This window comes from Callorhinus ursinus, unplaced genomic scaffold, assembly GCF_003265705.2.
Source record: "Callorhinus ursinus isolate GAN/ISIS: 27379988/994484 unplaced genomic scaffold, GSC_fseal_2.0 scaffold10, whole genome shotgun sequence".
NCBI lineage: Eukaryota > Metazoa > Chordata > Mammalia > Carnivora > Otariidae > Callorhinus > Callorhinus ursinus.
In genome coordinates this window covers 21,056,324-21,077,424 of record NW_027397072.1, presented here as the reverse complement: position 1 = coordinate 21,077,424, position 21,101 = coordinate 21,056,324, and the positions used below count along the sequence as shown (strand labels likewise).

The 21,101-nt window shown below is 41.1% G+C and overlaps 1 protein-coding gene across 5 annotated transcripts in view; it reads left to right on the top strand.

Annotated features, from left to right (window-relative positions):
• Nucleotides 1–20,624, top strand: part of ASXL2 (ASXL transcriptional regulator 2) — a 141,407-nt gene extending 120,783 nt beyond the window's left edge. For all 5 annotated transcript variants that reach the window (XM_025867869.2, XM_073897087.1, XM_073897085.1 and 2 more), the window contains 3 exons: nucleotides 2,441–2,546; nucleotides 4,464–5,181; nucleotides 9,055–20,624. In XM_025867869.2, coding sequence (XP_025723654.1) covers nucleotides 2,441–2,546; nucleotides 4,464–5,181; nucleotides 9,055–11,538 — 3,308 coding nt within the window. In that variant the 3' untranslated portion in view covers nucleotides 11,539–20,624. The remainder of the gene's footprint in view (nucleotides 1–2,440; nucleotides 2,547–4,463; nucleotides 5,182–9,054) is intronic.
• Nucleotides 20,625–21,101: the final 477 nt, after the last annotated feature.

Sequence of the window (21,101 nt, the reverse complement as noted above, 5' to 3'; positions counted from 1 at the left end):
AGTCTAGCAATGTTCCTTTAAGAAATCAAAGACAGGGCGCCTGTGTGGCTCAGTTGGTTAAGCGACTGCCTTCGGCTCAGGTCATGATCCTGGAGTCCCGGGATCGAGTCCCACATCGGGCTCCCTGCTCAGCAGTGAGTCTGCTTTTCCCTCTGACCCTCCCCTCTCTCATGCTCTCTCTATCTCATTCTCTCTCTCAAATAAATAAATAAAATCTTAAAAAAAAATAAAAAAAAGAAATCAAAGACACCTTTCAATTTAGGGAAACTAAACAAATACAGATTTTAGGCCCTCTTCCTCAATATTTTTATCAGTGATCAGATTCTGATCAAGATTTTGATTCAGTGATTCTAGGTTAATGCCTAGGAATTGAAATTTTAATAAGCAGAGTATAGAATTAGTGCTCTCTTATGTTTGTTTTTCAGTACACATGGAATACAAACTAACACTTGAAAGGTCATATGAAGTTATACCAAGGCATAGCTTAAAACAACTGTGAAAAGCTTTAAAATGAATACATTTGTGTTTTGTTTTTAATGAATACATTTGTAGGGAGAGCAATTAGGAATGCTATTCATTGCTGATATTTTGTCAGATCATTAGCATTTAGAGTTAATTGACCAGCTAATTAATATATATATTGTTCACTGCAATTGTTGACATTTGCCTTCTTACTGTTTTGAGCTTTTTTTTATTGTTTTGGGGGGACAGATTCTGTGTAGAAAGGCTCTCTCACTAATTACTCTGGTCCTATCAAAGATTTTCTTGAGCAGAGACCACCTTCCCCCCCCCCCCCAGAAAGAGCTGCAATCACACAAGCACTTTAAAACATATGCATTACTATTACCTTTCTTTAAGAATAATTTGATAAGGGGCGCCTGGGTGGCTCAGTCGGTTAAGCAGCTGCCTTCAGTTCAGGTCATGATCCCAGGGTCCTGAGATCGAGCCCTGCATCAGGCTCCTTACTCAACGGAGAGCCTGCTTCTCTTTCTCCCTCTGCCTGCCTGTCTCTCCCTCTACTTATGCTCTCTATCTCTCTCTCTGTGTCAAATAAATAAATAAAATCTTTTAAAAAAAAGAGTAATTTGATAAAGGATTTATGCCCTGCCCAACTCCCCATTTTTTTGTTTTTGAGAGAAAGAGAGAGCAAACTGTGGCAAGGGGGAGGGGGGCAGAGGGAGAGAGAGAATTTGAAGCAGGCTCATGCCCAGTGCAGACCTGGAAGCAGGGCTTGATACCTGGATGCTGAGATCATGCCCTGAGCCGAAATCAGGACTGTTACGACTGAGCCACCCAGGCGCTCGCCCCCCTGGCTCCCCCACCACCCAGTTTTTTAAAGTGGGTATTATCATCAGTGATACCTTGATTGTTATCAGTGTTACTTTTTTCTTTTTTGCATATAAGCAGTCACTGCTATACCTAGTCATGTGATCATATTTTATGAGCAGCAAAAACTGAGCACTGTACACATGTGAACAGAATTCAATACTTTTTATTCCTCATTCTCTCATGCACAGTAGACTCAATGAAAAAGTAGTCATGGGTTGGATTCTGACAGGCACAGTCCTCTTTTCCTGCTCCTGTGCCCAGGACTGTGTTCTGGAACACTTTTCCTTTCGATCCTCTTATCCCAAAGAGACCTAAACCTGAAGTCCACCATTTCTGCCTCTTTTTCCTTGATGTCCTGGGTATTAGAGTATAAAAGAGAGCAACCTTTCTGAGCCACAGTTTGAAGGTGTCCTACCCAGCACATTCAGCTGTTCTCTGCTGTTGGAGTGGGAGGGATTGAAGTGCTTGGTGATATATGCAAATAAATGTCATTTTCAGAGCAGTGGGGTCATTGGCATGTTGAGCGCTTTATTGCCAAGGCACTAGAGTGGTGCAATTTCTGGAGCAATTAGAAAACTGATGACTCCCAAATAACTCCCTGTGGTTTTACTGGAACCTCAACTGCCTATAAGCAGGATCACGGGTCACAGCTGTTCATTATGCAGTTAGAGATAAAAGGCACAAAATAACAAGTTGCCTGAGAGAAACAGGACTCTAAAATAACAAAGTGCCCAGTGGCATTATTTACTGAAACCACGTGACTTTTTTGCAGGGGGAAAGAAATGACAAATTCAAGGTTAGTGATAAAAGAAATCTGTGGGGAATATGATGTTTGGAGCAGGAGGGAGGTGCTATAGGAGAGCCCAGAGAAAAGGCACAGGTGGCCTCAGCTGAGTACCAGAAACTGCATGCAGGGGTGTGCAAGCATTGTATGTCCCCTGATGGCTTCCAGGGGCTCCTTTCCAGTGAGGGATTGTGGGAAGTTTCTCTTACTTTCACATGGTAGTATTCTGACTCCTGCATGAGTCTTTCATGATTTACAAATAGGTAAAAGTTAGAAACAGCATATTTCTATCGAGTATCTTTTTTTTTTTTTTTTTGTACATTATAGGTGAGTTTACACCTGAGATGCAAGTGAGAATTCGACAAGAGATTGAGAAGGAGAAAAAAGTAGAGCCATGGAAAGAACAATTCTTTGAAAGCTACTATGGTCAGAGGTAATACCAAGACAGGTTCTGTAAACCAAATGTGAATTCCTACATATATCTCACAGCGTGTTTCATATTAACTACCTTTCCAGAAATTCTAATCCTCAGTTTCCTTCTATTATTTCACCAGTTCTTTTTAACTAAGAATTTTTTTTCTTTTTATGAATCATGCATGCACAGAATTGGGTTCCTTGACTCTTGACACATTACCATTGTGGGTGGGTTGGTTTCATTAAAAAAGAGAAAATTATTATCTTGAATTGGAATCCCTTTCTTTGAATAGATTGAATAGTTCTTATCAATAATTTTATAAGTTACAAGAATACTGAAGTTCAGTACATTTTTTTCTAGTAGTTAATTATCCCACAAGATGGTAATTTACCCAGAATCACCAAGGAATCCTAGGAATCCCTAGATTCCTAGGATTAAACAGCCTCTCCTCTAGAAGGCCCTCTGGCAGGTCTTCATAGCCGAATGAAGATACAAACCCTGTTCTCAAGGGAATATACATTAAATCTTTTTTTTTTAAATAAAATATCTGAAAAGAAGTTAATGGAGACATTTAAATAGATGACAGTGGAGCTGTATTATTGTTTGAAGTAGAATTGAACATCCAGAGATTTATTGGTTTGTCTCCCTTCTTGCCTTCTGCATACCTAATGGCAATCCTTAAGGACACTCTGTAACCACAGTTTGACAACTAATGGCTCTTTTTCTTATTTCCCAGTAGTTCATTGATCCCCTTTATGGTCACGTAGGAAGTGATTCCTGTTGTGATTAATGAGTCTCACGTATGGGTACGTCTGGCCGGCTCAATCAGTAGAGGGTGTAACTCTTGATCTTGGGATTGTGTGTTTGAGCCATATTGGTCTTAAAAAAAAAAAAAAGTCTCACATATTGATCTACACTCTTGGTATGAGCTTTGAGCCCTTCTCCATAAATGATGGTGTATCCATTTAGACTGTTATCACAGGTAACTGTCACTCTGTAAGTATTGTTAATTTCCTCCATAGGCATTGTAGGAATTTTTGGGTCTTTTCTGTTTTCAGCTGTTACTTTTTTTTGCCAGTTTTTACAGGAGGACTGTTTTTTATTATTGTCTAGTTTTGTTGTTAGCCACTCCATTTCAGAGGTGCAGTACAGATCATTTGAAGTCACCAAAGAGGGTCCCTTGCTTTTGCCTGTTTAAACAATATTCTAAAACATGATGAAGAGTCTCTAGTGACCCCCGCTGAGTAGCCTAGTTCTAGCAAGGCCACACTGTGGAAGTCCCAGTTGACCTTAACCAGGATAGCTCAGGGACATTGATCTCAGAATTATAGAGCTATACTAAGTGAAGTGTAAACGGGCTTTCCAGAAACTCCAGAGTTCTAATTTTCTGAAGAACGTTGACAGCCACCTCCTATCTCCTCAGGGGCCTGTAGATTTCTTGGGCCCTCCTTTCTGCAGGTGCTACAGAGCAGAGTTGAGCAGGGTGCGTGGGTCTTGGCCTTCTTTCACTTCCCTTGTGGGTAGTCTGTGATGTTTGCCTCTAAACAAGGTAGCCCTTCTTAATAAACATAAGTAATAATGATAATTAACATTATTGAGCTTTAATATGTGCTAAGTACTGTTCCAAGACTTTATATGCATAATTTAATCACACCAACAGTATAAAGTGATGAACCTCAGTATATAATGAAGAACTGAGATACAAAAGACTAGTGACTTACTTAATGTCACATGGATGTATCAGAGCCAGGATTTGCATCCAGGCACTCGAACTCCAGAACTTCACTACTAATGATAATAATAGTGATGATATATGAGGAATACCTACTATATGTCAGGGTTTCTTCTGGGCATTGCCATATACTATTATCTCCTAACGCTTTCAATAACATAGGCCATTTTTCAACTAGAATATTTTTTTCTTCCACCTTTTAGTTCTGGTCTGAGCCTTGAGGATTCAAAGAAATTGACAGCCTCGCCCAGCGATCTCAAAGTAAAGAAAACCCCAGCTGAGCAACCAAAATCCATGCTCCCTTCAGAGGCCTCACCTGTCAGTATAGTCCCAGTAATTCCCCAGTTAGGGTCTAAAGAAGAAGTGGTGCAAATGCCATCCCCAGGAAGAAAAGAAGAGCATGAAAGCCAAGATATGGTGCAGCCAAACCCCAAATCCACAGAGCCCCTACTTCCCTCAGCAAGCAATACACAAGAGCTTAGCAGCATTCTTCCCATCAAGTGCCCAAAGGATGATGATCTCTTGGAGCAGAAGCCAGTTGCCTCTGCTGAACAGGAGTCTGAGAAGGAGAATCATCTCACTACAGTTTCTAATTATAACAAAGATGAAGGCCAAGAAGCTTTAGTTACATCCCCAAACAAACCTAAGAGTCCTGGGGTGGAAAAACCAGTAATAAAGCCCATGGCAGAAGCAGGTCCCCAGGATATCACTGCGAAAGAACCTCCATCAGCTCTGGTTGATCACAGCCCAGAAAGCCTCAAGAGGAAATCTTGTCTCATCCAAGAAGAGGCCCCCGTGAGCTGGGAGAAAAGGCCCCGTGTCACGGAGAATCGCCAGTACCAGCAGCCATTTCAAGTCTCGCCACAGCCCTTTCTCAGTAGAGGGGACAGGATCCAGGTGCGAAAAGTACCACCTCTCAAGGTAAGAGAGTGGGAAGAATTGAAAAAGAGAGGATGCATGAACACTAAGTTTCTGGTCTTACTTATTAAATTTCAAGTCATTTGTGGTATTTCTTAACACAGAAGCAGTTGTATGTATGTGATAAGCCTGTAACTGTGTTCTTACATGAGCAAAATTATTAATAAACAGGCATTTAGAACTGCATTCCTACAGATCTTTATTAGTGTTTGAGTAAGTAATGGGTAGCTAATTAATTAGACCACCTCCACCCGCCCTCCCTGCTAGCTGCTCTTACATCCTAAGATAGTTATGGAAATTATTCTGTCTCATGTGACAACATAAGAAATAAAATGAACAGAAGGAAGCCATTGGCTTTTTTGTGGCAAGAGCCATGATATTTAAGTGTACCCTGGCCCTTTTCTTAACTGCCATAACTGATTTGATGTTCTTTGGTTCTAGAACTACCTTTAGTTCCATCTTTTTAAAGGAAACCTCTATGGTTGCCGTGGGTCACTGCTGGTTACTTGAGGGACATTAGGAAGGTGGAGTAGCCTTGTTAAGCTCTCCAGCTCAGGCTGTGTCACTGACTTCCATGTTAGCATTCTGTTGCTGCTTATCAAATCTTTCACATTCATAAAGCAGTATCCTTATCTTAGTGTATATAAAGACTGCATCTAACCAGTAGTGAGCCCTTTAAAACCCAAACACATTTTTACTTCTGATCTAAAGGTTTACTAATACTTGGGCTTGCGCTTAATAGCAGTTTGCAGTTCATTTATTCACTTAATAAATAGTATATGTTAATAAATTTTTACTAATGGTATTCATTAATACTATTGTGTCTACTATGCGCGCAGGCACTGGGTATTACTCATTCACGTTAGGATATAAATAGAAAAAAAGTCACATAGAAATACTTTTTCCCCCTTTTTTATTTATCTTAGATGAACCAAAGTTAGTTCCATCAGGAAATATCCCTTAGAAACATTCAGTTGCTAGTACTTGACCCATTTCATTTATTATGTATTTCTCTCTCATTTTGCGTCTGCTACTAATTGTATGACATTCTCATTACTTTTTAAGATTTGTGCACCTAGGAATCTCCCTTTTTAAAAAATGTTTGCCACTTTTCTACCATTAACATACCTTGCATGCTTTGCCAGAGATTGTGATTTTTTATGAAAATCACTTAATTTTTTCCCCCACTTTTACTGTTATAAAAATATTAGAAACCTTTCTGTAATGAATGTCAGTCAGAACTTCTATGCAGACCCGAGAGCCGAGTTACATTTTGGGTTTTACTTTATATAAATGATACTGGGTAAGATTCGTCATTTCTCTTTCCTCATCTGTATAGAGGCTGAATTATATGCCACTTGGTCTGCTTTCTCTAATCCAGAGAGGCTCCACACTGAAAACTTAAGTCTACCGTGACTGTGTTATTGTTATTTAATTTTTTCCCTTTTGCTTCTCCTTCCTCGTCCCCCTCCACTCCCCCACAGAATATTTTCTACCAGAAGTTGCTTTAATAGCTCTTACCTTAGGCCGTATCTCAAATCCCACTTTCTTAGACAGAACTTAATGTAATTTATAATAGAGCAAAATCTTTTAACTAAAACTTAAGTAGAAAAATAAAATTTTAATTTTATTACAAATGTTATACATGTGTGTATATGTAAGTTATATACATGCATATGTGTGCGCATGTTACAACATGGATATCTGTAACAATATGTACGGGGGGGATGGAAAACTGTGTTTCCTATTTGGTATCCATTCATTCATTCATTCATTCATTCATTTATTTATTATTTTATTTATTTATTTATTTATTTATTTATTTATAAGATTTTGTTATTTGAGAGTGAGAGAGAACACAAGTGGGAACAGGAGCAGGGCTGTGGATGGTGGTGGGGGAGAGGGAGAAGCAGACTCCCTACTGAGCAGGGAGCCCGATGCGGGGCTCCATACCAGGACCTGGAGATCACGACCCAAGCTGAAGGCAGATGCTTAACTGACTGAGCCACCCAGGCGCCCCATCTGTTCAGTATACATGAGAAGAATTTACCTTGCTCTACCAGGATAGCGCTTCTTGGTGTTAAGTTGTTACCAGTGCCCGGACAACATTGAGCCCTTAGTGCTTACAGATGTAACATCTCATTTATTCCACATAAGCAGGTAATAGAGCTATTTACATAAATAACTGAAACTTATTATTTTTATGTATTAAGACTTTTATTAGAACCACTTTTAATGAATTCATCAACATGTTAGTAATGATTTTCAGTCATTACAATAGATATTATTTATTCTGCTAGTTATGTTATTATTCTCAAGATTATTCTGATGTAAGGTTGTTTGTCCCTATATACAATTCCCCTAAACAACTGTGCTTTTACTTTCTTGGATTTAATTTTCTGGTTTTACCTATTTTCTCCCCGTCCTAGGGGTCTCTTCTAGGTGATATTACCAAGGGGCAACAATTGCTTCTTTCCCTCTATTGGTAGCTTCTAAAATACTGTGCAGTTAGATGTAAAAGAGACTCTCAGTGTTTAAGAGAGAGATGAGGTACATCTTCTGACGTGAGACGTGTGGACTGTGTGACGCCTGTGACAGTCCCACAGCTCTGACTTCTGAAGGACAGAGAATCTGTTTCTCAGGACTACTGACCTTTTGAGAAATGGATATTGCAAATAATGAAAAATTTTTAGTGACTTTACTATTCTTAAGGAGTTCCAGAAAGATAACATGCATTTTTCTTAGAGCCCTGTGGCTTAATTTTTCTTTTTTTTAATTAAATGCCCTAGAAAATCTGTAACCGTTATTTGCTCCTTTAAGTTCTGGCCACTACTAGAAGGGTCCAGACTTTGATGCATTCTAATTGAGCTCTGATAGCTTCCAAAGTATTGTTTCAAATAGGAGTCTGATTCCTTTCAGATACAGTATTTTATGGTATGAAAATCAGCGGTTTCAAACTCCCAGGAAGTGTTTCAGAAAAGCATATTTTCTCTAGAGTTCTAATTTGTCAATTTGGGGATAGGACCCGGAGCACATATATTTTTTTTAATTTTTTTTTTAAGATTTTATTTATTTGAGAGAGAGAGAAACAGCATGAGAGGGGAGAGGGTCAGAGGGAGAAGCAGGCTCCCCGCCGAGCCAGGAGCCCAATGCAGGACTCAATCCCAGGACTCCAGGATCATGACCTCAGCTTAAGGCAGTCGCTTAACCAGCTGAGCCACCCAGGTGCCCCCAGAGCACATATATTTTTAACCAGCTCCCCAAGTAAGGATAAAGCCAGCCAGGGATGAAAATGAGTGTAGTGAACACTGTATACATTATGTACATACTCCCTTGTGTGGACGGACGGAGTGGGATGCATCTATGGATCACACACTGTCTACCTTCCAGTGCTATCTAGACGCCTCTGTCATTGAGATAATTCAGCCTGAGTGCTTACGCGTGCATGTGTGCGTAGAGCAGAAGAGAGCAAGAATTCTCCTCGGAGCTTGGAAGGAGAGCTAAGAAGAAAAAGACAGTGGTATGCCTCTTCTCTCTCACACACATTCGAAAGTGCAAATACCCCGCAAGGTCTGTAGCTTAAGTAATAAGCAGTTGTGAGTAGTAATGCCATTAGGAGGGAGTTGTGTTGAGAAGGGGATTTGGGGCAGAGAGGATGCTGGGGGAGGAGAGGCTTTGGCACCAGTAGCGGAGGTGGAAGGACCCTAGAGACACAGTCACGTTGCTGTCTCCACGCTTTGGTCTCTCAGCCGTGACCCCCCCATCTCTGTGACTGGGGTGTAGCGGTTACCGCAACAATTCAAGTGTTCGGGAAGTTCTGCTTATCTTGTCAATGAAAACTAAGCTCTGGGTTTTTTTCCTCCCTCCTTCTTTCAGATCCCGGTCTCCAGAATCTCCCCCATGCCTTTTCCTACATCGCAGGTCTCTCCCAGGGCTCGTTTTCCAGTCTCCATCACTAGTCCTAACAGAACAGGAGCCAGAACTCTTGCAGACATCAAAGCAAAAGCCCAGCTGGTCAAAGCACAGAGGGCGGCCGCCGCTGCAGCCGCCGCCGCCGCCGCCGCCGCGGCCTCAGTTGGAGGGACCGTTCCAGGACCTGGCCCCGGGGGCGGACAAGGCCCAGGAGAGGGCGGTGACAGCAAAACCGCTGGAGGAGGGAGGCCAGGCTCAGACAGAGGCCACGAACCTGGAGAGGGCCCCACCCTGGAGTTGGCAGGAACTGGAAGCGGGGGAGGTACGAGAGAGCTTTTACCCTGTGGGCCAGAGACTCAGCCCCAGTCTGAGACCGAGAGCCCAGACCAGGCACAGCCTCATGGTGTCTCTGGAGCACAATTACAGCAAACCCCCTCGGTGCCTCCAACCTCTGCCAGCGGTGGAGCCGGCGCAAGGGCCCCCTCACCAGCCCACACTGACGCGCCCCCACCAGCTGTAGGGAAGCCGGCTAACGAACCCCCGCATCCCCCTAGGGCAGCAGCCGCAGTGGCCTCTCTCCCCCACCCACAAGGCCCCGGGACCTGCAGACCGGAGAAGGCGCCTTCTACTCCGGCGGGTTCCGCTCTCATCTCAGATGCCTCCCCACCTGTTCGTTTTGCAGCCGATGGCACAGTCGAGCCCAGAGCAGGTTCTGGTAGGAATATGCCAGACCCTTCGGCCTCAGCGGAGACAACCGCTAGTACTTCAGCGGCTGTGACTCCCTCTCCTTTAACATCGTTGTTGACCGCCGCCGCTTTAGAAAAGCTTCCTGTACCCCAGGTCAGTGTAAGCGTAGGGCCTCCGGGATCAGCTCCGTCCTCGAGCACTTTGCCAGTAGCTTCTAGCCTTAAAACTCCAGGAACTTCTTCAAATTTGAATGGACCCATGCCAAGGCCAAGCTCTAGTATCCCTGCGAATAACCCTTTGGTCACTCAGCTGCTTCAGGGCAAAGATGTTCCCATGGAGCAAATTCTGCCTAAACCTCTCACCAAAGTTGAAATGAAAACTGTTCCACTGACCACGAAAGAGGAGCTGGGGACAGGAGTGCTCACAGGCACTGGTGCTGCAGAAAACAGCATCAGAGAGGAAGGTGGTGAGAGGCAGTCCCACCCAGCTCTGCAGCAGCTGGGGAAAGCCTTGCAAAGTAAGCAGCTCCCCCAGGTTCCAAGACCCCTTCAGCTCTTTTCAGGTAAGGAACTGAGGGACTCTAGCATTGACACACACCAGTACCAGGAAGGACTAAGCAAAGCCACCCAAGAGCAGATCCTTCAGACTCTCATCCAAAGGGTTCGGAGGCAGAACGTTCTCCCATTTGTGCAGCCCTCCCAATTCAACTTCACTCACTCAGGTTTCCAGTTGGAAGACATCTCCACAAGCCAGAGGTTCATGCTGGGTTTTGCTGGCAGAAGGACATCGAAGCCTGCAATGGCAGGTCACTATTTACTTAACATTTCCACCTATGGCCGGGGTTCAGAGAGCTTTAGGAGGACCCATTCTATAAACCCTGAAGACCGTTTGTGTCTAAGTAGCCCCACGGAGGCCTTGAAAATGGGATACACAGACTGTAAAAATGCAACAGGAGATAGTAGCAGTGGCAAAGAAGAAGATACCGATGAGGAAAGTACCAGTGATGAGCAAGAATCCATCATGGTGAAGGAGGAGCCCCAGGCTGCCCAGGGCCCTGGCAAGTGTGAAGCAAGTTCGGGACCCCACAGCAGAGAAGCCCTAGCCACCAATGATTGTTTAGCAAAAAAGAATGTGAAGGCGGAGACACCAGTGCATGAGCAAACCGCTTTAAGCAAGGAGAATTACCTGTTCACGAGAGGCCAAACATTTGATGAAAAGACCCTAGCCAGAGATTTTATTCAGGCAGCACAGAAACAAATGGCTCATGCAGTGAGAGGCAAGACGATGCGTAGCAGCCCTGAGCTTTTCAGTTCTACTGCTCTTCCTCTGACTGCAGACAGTCCCACCCATCAGCCTCTCCTCCTTCCACCACTGCAAACCCCGAAGCTGTATGGAAGCCCCACCCAGATCGGGCCAAGCTATAGAGGCATGATCAATGTCTCCACCTCGTCTGACATGGACCGTAACTCTGCTGTCCCGGGGATGCCTGACTGTAGCCAGGTTGCTAGCAATGTAGGTGATGTCATGTCCTTTTCAGTGACTGTCACTACTATCCCTGCTAGCCAAGCGATGAATCCCAGCAGCCATGGCCAGACCATTCCTGTTCAGGCCTTTCCTGAAGAGAACAGCATAGAGGACACACCTTCGAAATGTTACTGCCGATTGAAAGCCATGATCATGTGCAAGGGGTGTGGAGCATTCTGCCACGATGATTGCATTGGCCCCTCGAAACTGTGTGTCTCCTGCCTTGTCGTTCGGTAACGAGACTAGAAAGAGAACATGCTGTAAAGGAGGCAGGGAGGGAAGGGTTGATGAGATGTGTTTTTTGCGTCCTTTCGGAATCACAGAAATAAATTAAGTAGGTTTCAGTTGTCTTAAGAGACGTTACTTAATCAGGAATACAGAGTACAGATCTTATATTTTAGAGGAAGAGCACCTTGTATAGTAAGTCTAGGTCAAGCAAGACTTTGTGAATTTGTGACAAGTTTGCACTTACAAAATCATGTAAATATGTCACATTTTGTTTTAACATTGTTTTCCCAAGTGTTTAGGTAATGATGTATTTGAATTCAGATTTATGTTCCACTTCACGTGACTCTGAGAAAAGTTTAATGCCATGCATGGTTAAAGGAAGCTGTCTTTCTTCTCTCCTTTTTTAAGAGGCCAGGAAAAGGAAGGAATGAAGGAATGGTCTGGAGAAATGACCATTCAAGCTGATTATGTCATGATGGTCTGACTGCAGGCTTTACTTAGATTATTCAGCCTTGGCGGGATTTGGATTCAGGGTTTACTCAGTCCCTTTACCTTAGACAGAACCTTCTTAAATTCAAATTTTTGATACCGTATTAATTTCGTAGGTAGTAATTCAGACTCTGAAAGCTCTCGACCTGATTCTTGGCTTCCACAGACCAGTGCTGTTGCCAAGCTCTCTGCTTGCGCTTTGTGGCCCCCTGCCCTCAAGGCCCCCTACCTTGCCCTGAGACCATGACTGTGGCCCACGAAGGGTGTGCCACCCCAGGCCCCTGCTGTTAGCTGAGCCTGTGCCGGGCAGCAGTTCCAGCAGTAACATCCGGGTACTTCGTCAGTCATGGGAGCTTACAAACAGGTGTGAGATGCTAGTAGAGCAGTAACAAAAAATGTTAGTGATGGGGTGATTTGAACTATGTGTTTTGTTGGGCAAGGGAGTAAAAAAAAGTGCAGAAACTATTAAACTGAACATAAAGAACTTTGGAAAACGATTTTAACCCTAGAAACAAGGTAGCCTCTCTTTTCCTCTTCTTGCCCAACCCTGTTACCTAATGTTCTGTAGTCCGCTGTGGTGCAGGAGGGAAAGCTCCTTGTTGCCACATTTGCCCGTTCTGTTTAGCCTGTTTTGATCTCCCAGGCATCTGAGGAGTGTGGCGTAATCTTACTAGATATTACTTTGAACACAACGTGTGCACACAGACACACACAGTAAAAGTTAGACACTTCTCCTGTTCTAGAAAATATGTCCTCTGTTTTGGATTACTGTTGTCTATGCACTAGAAATTTCTAATGTAAAGGGGCTTCAGTAAATGGCTAAGGGAACATCTAGAAAGGAAGAGAAATTAGCTCCAAAGTTTTGTTGCTTGTTTTGTTGATTCTTTTTTGTTTCCTTTGTTGTTGTTTTTTAAATCTTGTCACTAGTGACTGAAGAGTTTTTGAGTACATATATTTAGATCATGGTTAAAGAACATTAAAATAAATCTACAATTTATCAGAACTTGGTATTAAGGAACCAGGTATTGTCAATGTGCATCATGCATATTGATTTTAAGTTTTCCTAATTTCAGGCGTGTGAAGTAAAAATACTACTGCAAACCTAGTACACTTGTAGCTGTACTTAGTATTCAGGATGTGATACTTACCATACGCAGAACAGTGTAAACTTACTAAGTCACATTCCAGATTAGGAGGAAGTAGAAAGTAATACTCTTTGCTCTTCCCCATTCTGTTACCCATTCTTCCCCCCGCATTATACATGCTTTTAATACTTTTGAACCCCATAAGAAACTTACTACTTCACTGTTTTTCAGTTTTTGCTTCTGTTATTTCTTGTGGCTCAAGGCGAATACAGGATTAATGTCTGTGTTCTAGTTTCAGCTGAGACAATAGGATGTCCGCCTAATTTACCTTTTTCTTCCAGCACACACACAAGGATCCAGGGGTAAGGAGGAAGTTCTCCAGCCAAGATCCAGTAAGAAAAATGGTTTAGTTCCCCAAACTTTTCACTACTATGGGTAATCCAAGGGCAGGGGCTAAAAGGACCTATTGCTGGTTAAAACTCTCCATGCTCAGCTTCTTCACTCCCCATGTTCAGTGCCAGGACTGAGGGCTGGTCTGTGTGCTGGAAGTGCCTGAGTATTTCTGAACTGACCCCATGCTAAACATGAATTACCAATTTGGATTGATCAAAGTGAACTTTCTTCTTTGCACCTTTCCTGTCGTAGAAAGTCTCTCCTCCACAGTTCCTGTAATCTGAGTTTGGACAGACTAACCAGGAGAGGGGGAAAGGGATCAGGGATTTTCAAGTCCATTTGGAGAGCAAACCGTATTGTGCCTCTTCTTCTTGACCAAGGCTCTTGCAGATAGGTCCTAAGCATTATTATTCCCCAGATTCTCTTAACAAATAATACTCAGCTAATAAAATATTTGCATTTATGAATGTCCCTAAAACAGGATATGTCTACTAGATACACTGCCTCAGTCTTGACAAAATGAGAGAATAGGTTCTCTCGGCTTGGTAGTAAATTGAATACAATCTGTTTGTCAGTTTGTTTCAACACAGTGGTTTCAGGTAGAAGGTCATTCATTTTAAGAGCTGAACAGAAAAACAATAGCAACAATCCAAACACATTACAATACAATTTGGCCCTTTTGAAAATAGAGCAGTAGGAACAAGAAAAATCTGTATTATTGAGAGCATGGTACTCCAATACCTTTAAAGCAGTTTTTATTTTAGGTTTTCGGAATTGCTTTACCTTTCAGTTCAATCTGAAAGGTTGCTAATCAATGCTAAATTCTTTTTGTGTTTTTTTTTTTCAATGGTATTTAGTTGCACTATTTCCAGTGACTAGTCAGGCATTATGCCTGATGCTTATGCCTCCAGGGTATGCTTCTCGAGCCTTCAGAAACCTTCCATTGTAGGTCGCATTGGGGAGATAGCATTAACAATAAATATGTCATCTCAGTCTTAATGACTGTTCTGAGTTGTCTAGTAGAGAAGGCTCCCTGAATCTTAAAAAAACATTCGATAAAAATTCTCCACCCTATTAAACAACCTGGGGTTGTTCACCCTACTATTCCTTAACCCCTGTGCTCAAGATACTGAAACCATCTGTGGTATCCCATGTAACATTTCTAAGAATAAGATCTGGCAAATGGGACATTTTTCTTGAAGAAGGGGAAGCATACTTGCGTGGGCTGGGAAGGCACCCAGATGTAGGTGTTTTAGGAATTATCTCAGTTTTAAATAGCCAAAGGAGCACCTCCTTGCCTTCCCGGTGAAGGTATAAATTCATACATATTGATGACTTGACAGTTACCATCCTAATTGCTTGTTATTGCCTTTCTCCACCTTAGAGCCCTTAAAGAACTCTTGGGTAAAATTATTTGTTATAATGAGGGGTTCTTCTCTGGTCATTACACCACTATTTATTTCTAGAACTCACTGTCAGTGAGCAGTGCCAGGGTTTTCAATGTGACCTAGAGGTTTCACTTCACAGCAAGGAGGGAAAAGTCCCCGTTGCATTACAACAATGTGCTAAGTAAAAAACTTGGCCAACGGTAGTTTTCAGCTCAATTTATAGAATAGTCCAAAGAGACTGAGAAACATGATGATAGGCAGGGATCTTTTCCTACCATGTTTCAATACCTACGTACCTATTGAAAGGGAACAATAGGTAAAACATTTCCTAAAGTTGAAGTAAGAGCTTCATAGATTCTTGGTTACTTTATTTTTTTTAATGCTTTACATTTGATACAACTATTAAAGATCAATTTTAAAAAAATAGCTTTCCAGTAATATATTTTAAGTAATATATATTTTAATATCTATGTAAAAAGTGACAGTGGAAGACTTTGAATTTCTCATATATGGTATGTTTAATGTAGGACCTCACTGTTAAGGCACAAATTATTACAAAGGAAGTTACTCTAAAGACACTCAGATTATTTCCGAAAAATGCAATAAGGGGAATAGTTTTGGAGTTTATTTTTTATTTTAAAAGAAAATCGACTTATTTACCACGAGCTATTTTTTTTCCTTCTGGCTTATAAGGTTTGTACAGACTGGTTTGGTAAATGCTAAACTTTTGTGTCTTTTGCCTTTTTAAAGGAATTGTTAACATTGGAATTGAGGGTATGTACAGAGAAGTTGGTGTCAACACCATTTAAAAAGTCATATTTTTTCACAAATATAGAAAAATCATTTTACATAAGAATTTTAAGTATTTGCAATAAATATATGTATATAGATTGTATGTATTCATATATTCTTATTTTTCATTTTATTATTAAGTAAAAGATAATTAAAGTGAAAATAAAAACCTTGGAGTTTTTGGTGACTCTTGAGGTCTGACATCCATCTGAGAGCGGTGTGGGTAAGGGCCCTCAGCTGTTGCCTTATATCACCATTGCAAGATGATCACAGATTGTGTAGAAGAGTCAAAATGAGGAATTTGGTGATAAATCAGGGTAGCATATTTCTTTAAGAACTCTAGTAAAAATATTAAATAATGCCTAATCTGTCTGTCTGTCTGTTTTCACCCTTGAACTGTTCTGTCTCTTAACCATGGGATGTTACTGGGAATGTTAAAAACAGACAAACACAAAAACATGGTGCATTTTTTTTTTTTAAGATTTTATTTATTTGACAGAGACACAGCGAGAGAGGGAACACAAGCAGGGGGAGTGGGTGAGGGAGAAGCAGGCTTCCTGTGGAGCGGGGAGCACGATGCAGGGCTCGATACCAGGGCCCTGGGATCATGACCCGAGCCAAAGGCAGACGCTTAATGACTGAGCCACCCAGGCGCCCCCCCCTTTTTTTTAATGTGCCCACTGTTTGCTTCTAAAACAAAGAATGGTAAGAAAATATCTCAGGGGTAAAAATAGGTTTTTCTTTATCAACAGTGGTTAATAATTCATTAGCAAACATTCACTGCCACCACCTTCCAGGCAGTAGGAGTATGTGAAGAAATAATTTCATGAAGATAATTGAAAACTTGTTTTCTGTTCCCAGTTCTCTGAGAAGTGAGTTTCCTAACCAGTTCTGTATCCTTCCTGATTGGTCTGAGAGGGAGTTTCCTAACCAGTTTTAGGTCCTTCCTGATTGATCCGGAGAGCTAGAAGAGCTAGGAGAACTTGGATTTTGATCCGAAGTGTCAGGAAGGGCATTTATGCAAATGAGGACTGAGCCAGGTATTAGGAGAGCTTAACTGTCCATTGTCCCATACCTACGGATAGCCTGGAATCCTGCTGTTCAAGAGATTTTGTGGTTGCAAATACTTGGTTTTAGGATATGATTGAAGGAGCAAAATGCTACCTAGATAATCTTTGGAAATAAAGGTATCTAGCCCATTCTTTAAATAGAGATTTATTGATGAAATAAAAAAAAGGTCAGAACTTCACGAATGTATCTTAGTGACCCATGAAACTCACTTTTTATTCCAGTTCCCTAGTTCTCCCCATAATTACTCAGCCGTGATTATTTTCACTGATAAAAATAGCATATTTTGGAAATGAGTAAGGATACATAGAATGCTTTTTAAAAGATCGCCTTGTTATTTTTCAAAAATTGAAATTGCAAACATCGGGGTTGCCCAAAGATGCTGAAGATCGTTTGCCAGTCCAGGAGAACAGCATTCTAAATCTTTGCTGAAAATATGCTTTTTCTAAAGGAAATTTCTTATGTCTCAGGGAACATCTGCATCCTTACAATTCCTATATATAATGGGAGTGAAAGAAATATTTCAGTGTGTGAACCAGCCCATTGTGGCCATTTCCAGAAACCACCCCACCTCCACTGTTTATAGTACATATTTGTTATTTAAATGGGCCTCCTACCTCACTGGAAGTGAAATTCATATGCAGGTTAATGACGTAGGGGCCTAAATGTATAGTTGATAGGCAGTTGAATGAGAAAGAGCAATATACTAGAACACAACTTCAACTTGAATCCCCAACTGTCCTTTATTTACATCACAGTCCAGAAACCTGTGTTCGATGCTTTTGACGCCACTTGACCACAAGTGGTCTTAAGAAATAAGATTTTGCATAACGTTTCTAGCTGGTTTTGTGTACAAATCATGTTGTTCACTAATTCATCTATTTCTCAGAGCACCTACTATGTGCTAAGCACTGTACTAAGGTTCAGGTTCTGCAAGGGTAAACAAAAGCAGCCATGTAAATTGTAAAAGGTCTTCCTAACGTAGTAGCCATACAGCATGTGTCTAGTTCAGGGCTCAAGGAGTACTGTATGCTACATATTTCCCAAGACGTGATGGAAATTTTAAGTGTAAATGAGTTACGGAAGGGAACCATTTGAGGCTCTGGGTGAAACCCAGTGGCAAAACATGAAGCAAGAAAGGAAAGGCATTGCCCCTAGGTGAAATAACAATGTGGAAGTGAAAAGCCATGTTAGTAAAATTTACCTTTTCTGAAAACAATCATTGGAAGATGTAGAATTCTTTTTTTTTTTTTTTTTAGATTTTATTTATTTGACACACAGAAGGAGAGAGCAAGCACAAGCAGGGGGTGTGGCAGGCAGGGGAGAAGCAGGCTTCCTGCTGATAAGGAGCCCAACGGGGGCTCGATCCCAGGACTTTGGGATCATGACCTGAGCCGAAGGCAGCCACTTAACTGACTGAGCCACCCAGGCGCCCCCAGAAGATGTAGAATTCTTAATAGAAACTTCAAGAAATTTCTTTTTTTTTTTTTTTTTTAAGATTTATTTATTTATTTGACAGGGACACAGCGAGAGAGGGAACACAAGTAGGGGGAGTGGGAGAGGGAGAAGCAGGCTTCCAGCGGAGCTAGGAGCCCGATGTGGGACTTGATCCCGGGACCCTGGGATCATGACCTGAGCCAAAGGCAGACATTCAACGACTGAGCCACCCAGGCGCCCCAAACTTAAAGAAATTTCTTAGTAAGGTCTCAGTTGAAGAAAGAATCCCTTTCAATTAATTCTGGTGAGTGCTTGTAACTAACCCTTTCTAATAACTGTTAGGTAAATAATACAGCCTACTTGCAACTGATGTTTGAACCCACAGGAAGCTTAAGGGAATTGAAACTAAACCTTGATTTTTATCTTTTAGTCTGGTGAGAATGAAGTGTATCCCCTTATTTTATATTGTTAAAGAGATGTTGTATCCCTGTTTTTTCTCCATAATGGATAAAATTTAGTGTTCTAAAGTTTTTATCCTAATACTGTAGAATTGGCTCCTCCACCCCATCTCTAAGTCACAGAACTTGAATTACAAGAAACTTCAGCAGGATCATAGCCTTTTTTAGTGGCCTAAATTCCCAATTCTTACTTTAAGAATTTCTGGTTAAAAAAAAAATTTTTTTTAAAGGATAAATCGTTGTATTTTGTTAGTGCTTATTCTTGAATTTTTCTTACCATTTATCATTAACTTGGATTGTTGGATTTGCAACTCAAATTCTGGATGCCAAAATATCCAGATTCACCTTTCAGTCAAAGAGGTATTTGGTATATTCCACCGTGAAATGTCTCAACTTTGTCCAGGAAGTAGGAGGGTGGGTATCCTATATTTTCCTAATACTTGGTGGCCTTAAACAGAAGATTGGGTTTCTTTTATCGAGACTGTATGAATAAGGAATCTCTATACCTCCATGGAGCTCTCAGTCTTAACCGAAAAAGGTCATCCCTAGAAAGACTTCCTTTTAACAGGAAGGAGGGCCTGGGCCTGGAAGGGAGAGCCAGAGATGATCAGGTTGTGGAGAGGGGCTATGACCAGATGGTCAGTTCTCCTGAAGAATAACTTCCAACTCAATGTTCCTGGTTCTTCAAACTCAAAAGAGGCTAAAGGGAAATAATAAACCTACTGATTTCCATCTTGACTGCAAAACCCAGAGAATTCCTAGGGGAGAAGAAAGGTAAACCTAAGATTGGATTTAAAATAGGTTTAAGTAAACTTTCAGTTGTTATTAACTTTTATGAAAATTTTTTTTAAGGTTTTGGGTTCACATGATGTTAAATTGCCATGATTAGAACATGGAATTTGATTTGAGATATTTTATGGGCTAAGTGATGGTTTTCTATTGAATTACATAGCAGCAGCTTTTGCTGCTGATCAGGATTTAGGATTGTGCACCTGTGTCTGTTAAATAATGCCAAAGTTGCTCATAAATACTATTAAGCTAACTTGAGTCAACACTTAATTTTATTAACTTTAATCATGGATCCTCTTCTTAAATATTTAAAATTTAATTAATCCAATAAGAAAGCAATGCATTAAATGTTATCAAAATATTTGAAGATACTTTAGAACTATTATTTTACACACAGCCTATTTCCTTTCTATGGAAAGTACGGTACAAAAAAGTTTTACTTTTTTACTTTCTTTCCAAAAGCCCATGTCTGATGTTTTCAGATACCTAGAGCTTGGAAATGATAGAGTTGGACTTTGGCCCTAAGTCAGCAATTCTCATTCATTTCAGGCAATAGCAATTTGAAGACATGGGTAGTGACCCCAACTGAACTTACATGTAATCAATTAACACAAACTTTAAATTAATGAAACTCTTGGAGAGTCTCATATTTGGTTTCCCCTTTGTTGCATAAGGAGATAGACTCTGGGCTGGGAAGGACCTGAAAATTTGTTCTTTGATAATAAACTACTGATTGAAGGACAAGTTCTTATTAAATTCACAAAATTCATAGAATCCATGAAAGATCTCAAGTACATGACTAATGAAACTCTAGAAATTAAAAACCTTTCTCTTAGCCATAAAGTGCTATGACCTGTTTTTTTAAAGCCCATGTTAATCCTGTGACTCATTGCATCACACCTTAAAACTTGCACCGGCACCAAGAGAAATCAGAATGGAAGAAATGACCTTGTGCTGGTCTTGTTCACTTTAAAATCTTTGTGCACATAGGCCTTAGCACTTTGACAGATAAAACTCTGCCTTCTAGCTCCCTCTCACTATCGTCTTTATTCCTCTCACTTTTAGACTGTTCCTTGTACTGGTTGTATAAAACTACCTTCCTCAGAATTGAATGTATAATGTTTCTGCACATGGGCAAATTGTATTTTCTCTTAATGACTCATTTAAGTTGAATAAAGGCATACAGTTTTACTCTAGTGACTGTGCCTTCTCTTTTCCAAAGAAACCAGATACCATGATGAATGACTTACCTGTTTGTTGCTCCTTTTCTTGCACCTGCTTGCACAATTATCCCTGGGTCCTGGCTAAATTTGGGCACTACAGAAAATGCCAGTCTCTAAGCAACCCTCGAAGGGGCTTAAAGAACTGAACAAGAGCCAAAAAGAATGTGTTGTGCATTTCAAGAATAACAAGGAAACGTATACTACAAAGCCACAGTAATCAAAGCAGTGTGGTAATGGCATGAGGACAGACCTATGGACCAATAAAGTAGAACAGAGTCCAGAAATAAACCTTCACATATATGATCAAGTGATTCTTGACAAGGGTTCCAAGACTAGTCAATGAAAAAAGGGCAGTCCTTTCAATAAATGTTGTTGGCAAAACGATATCCACATGCAAGAGAATGAAATTGGACCCTTACCCTACACGATACATAAAAATTAACTCAAAAT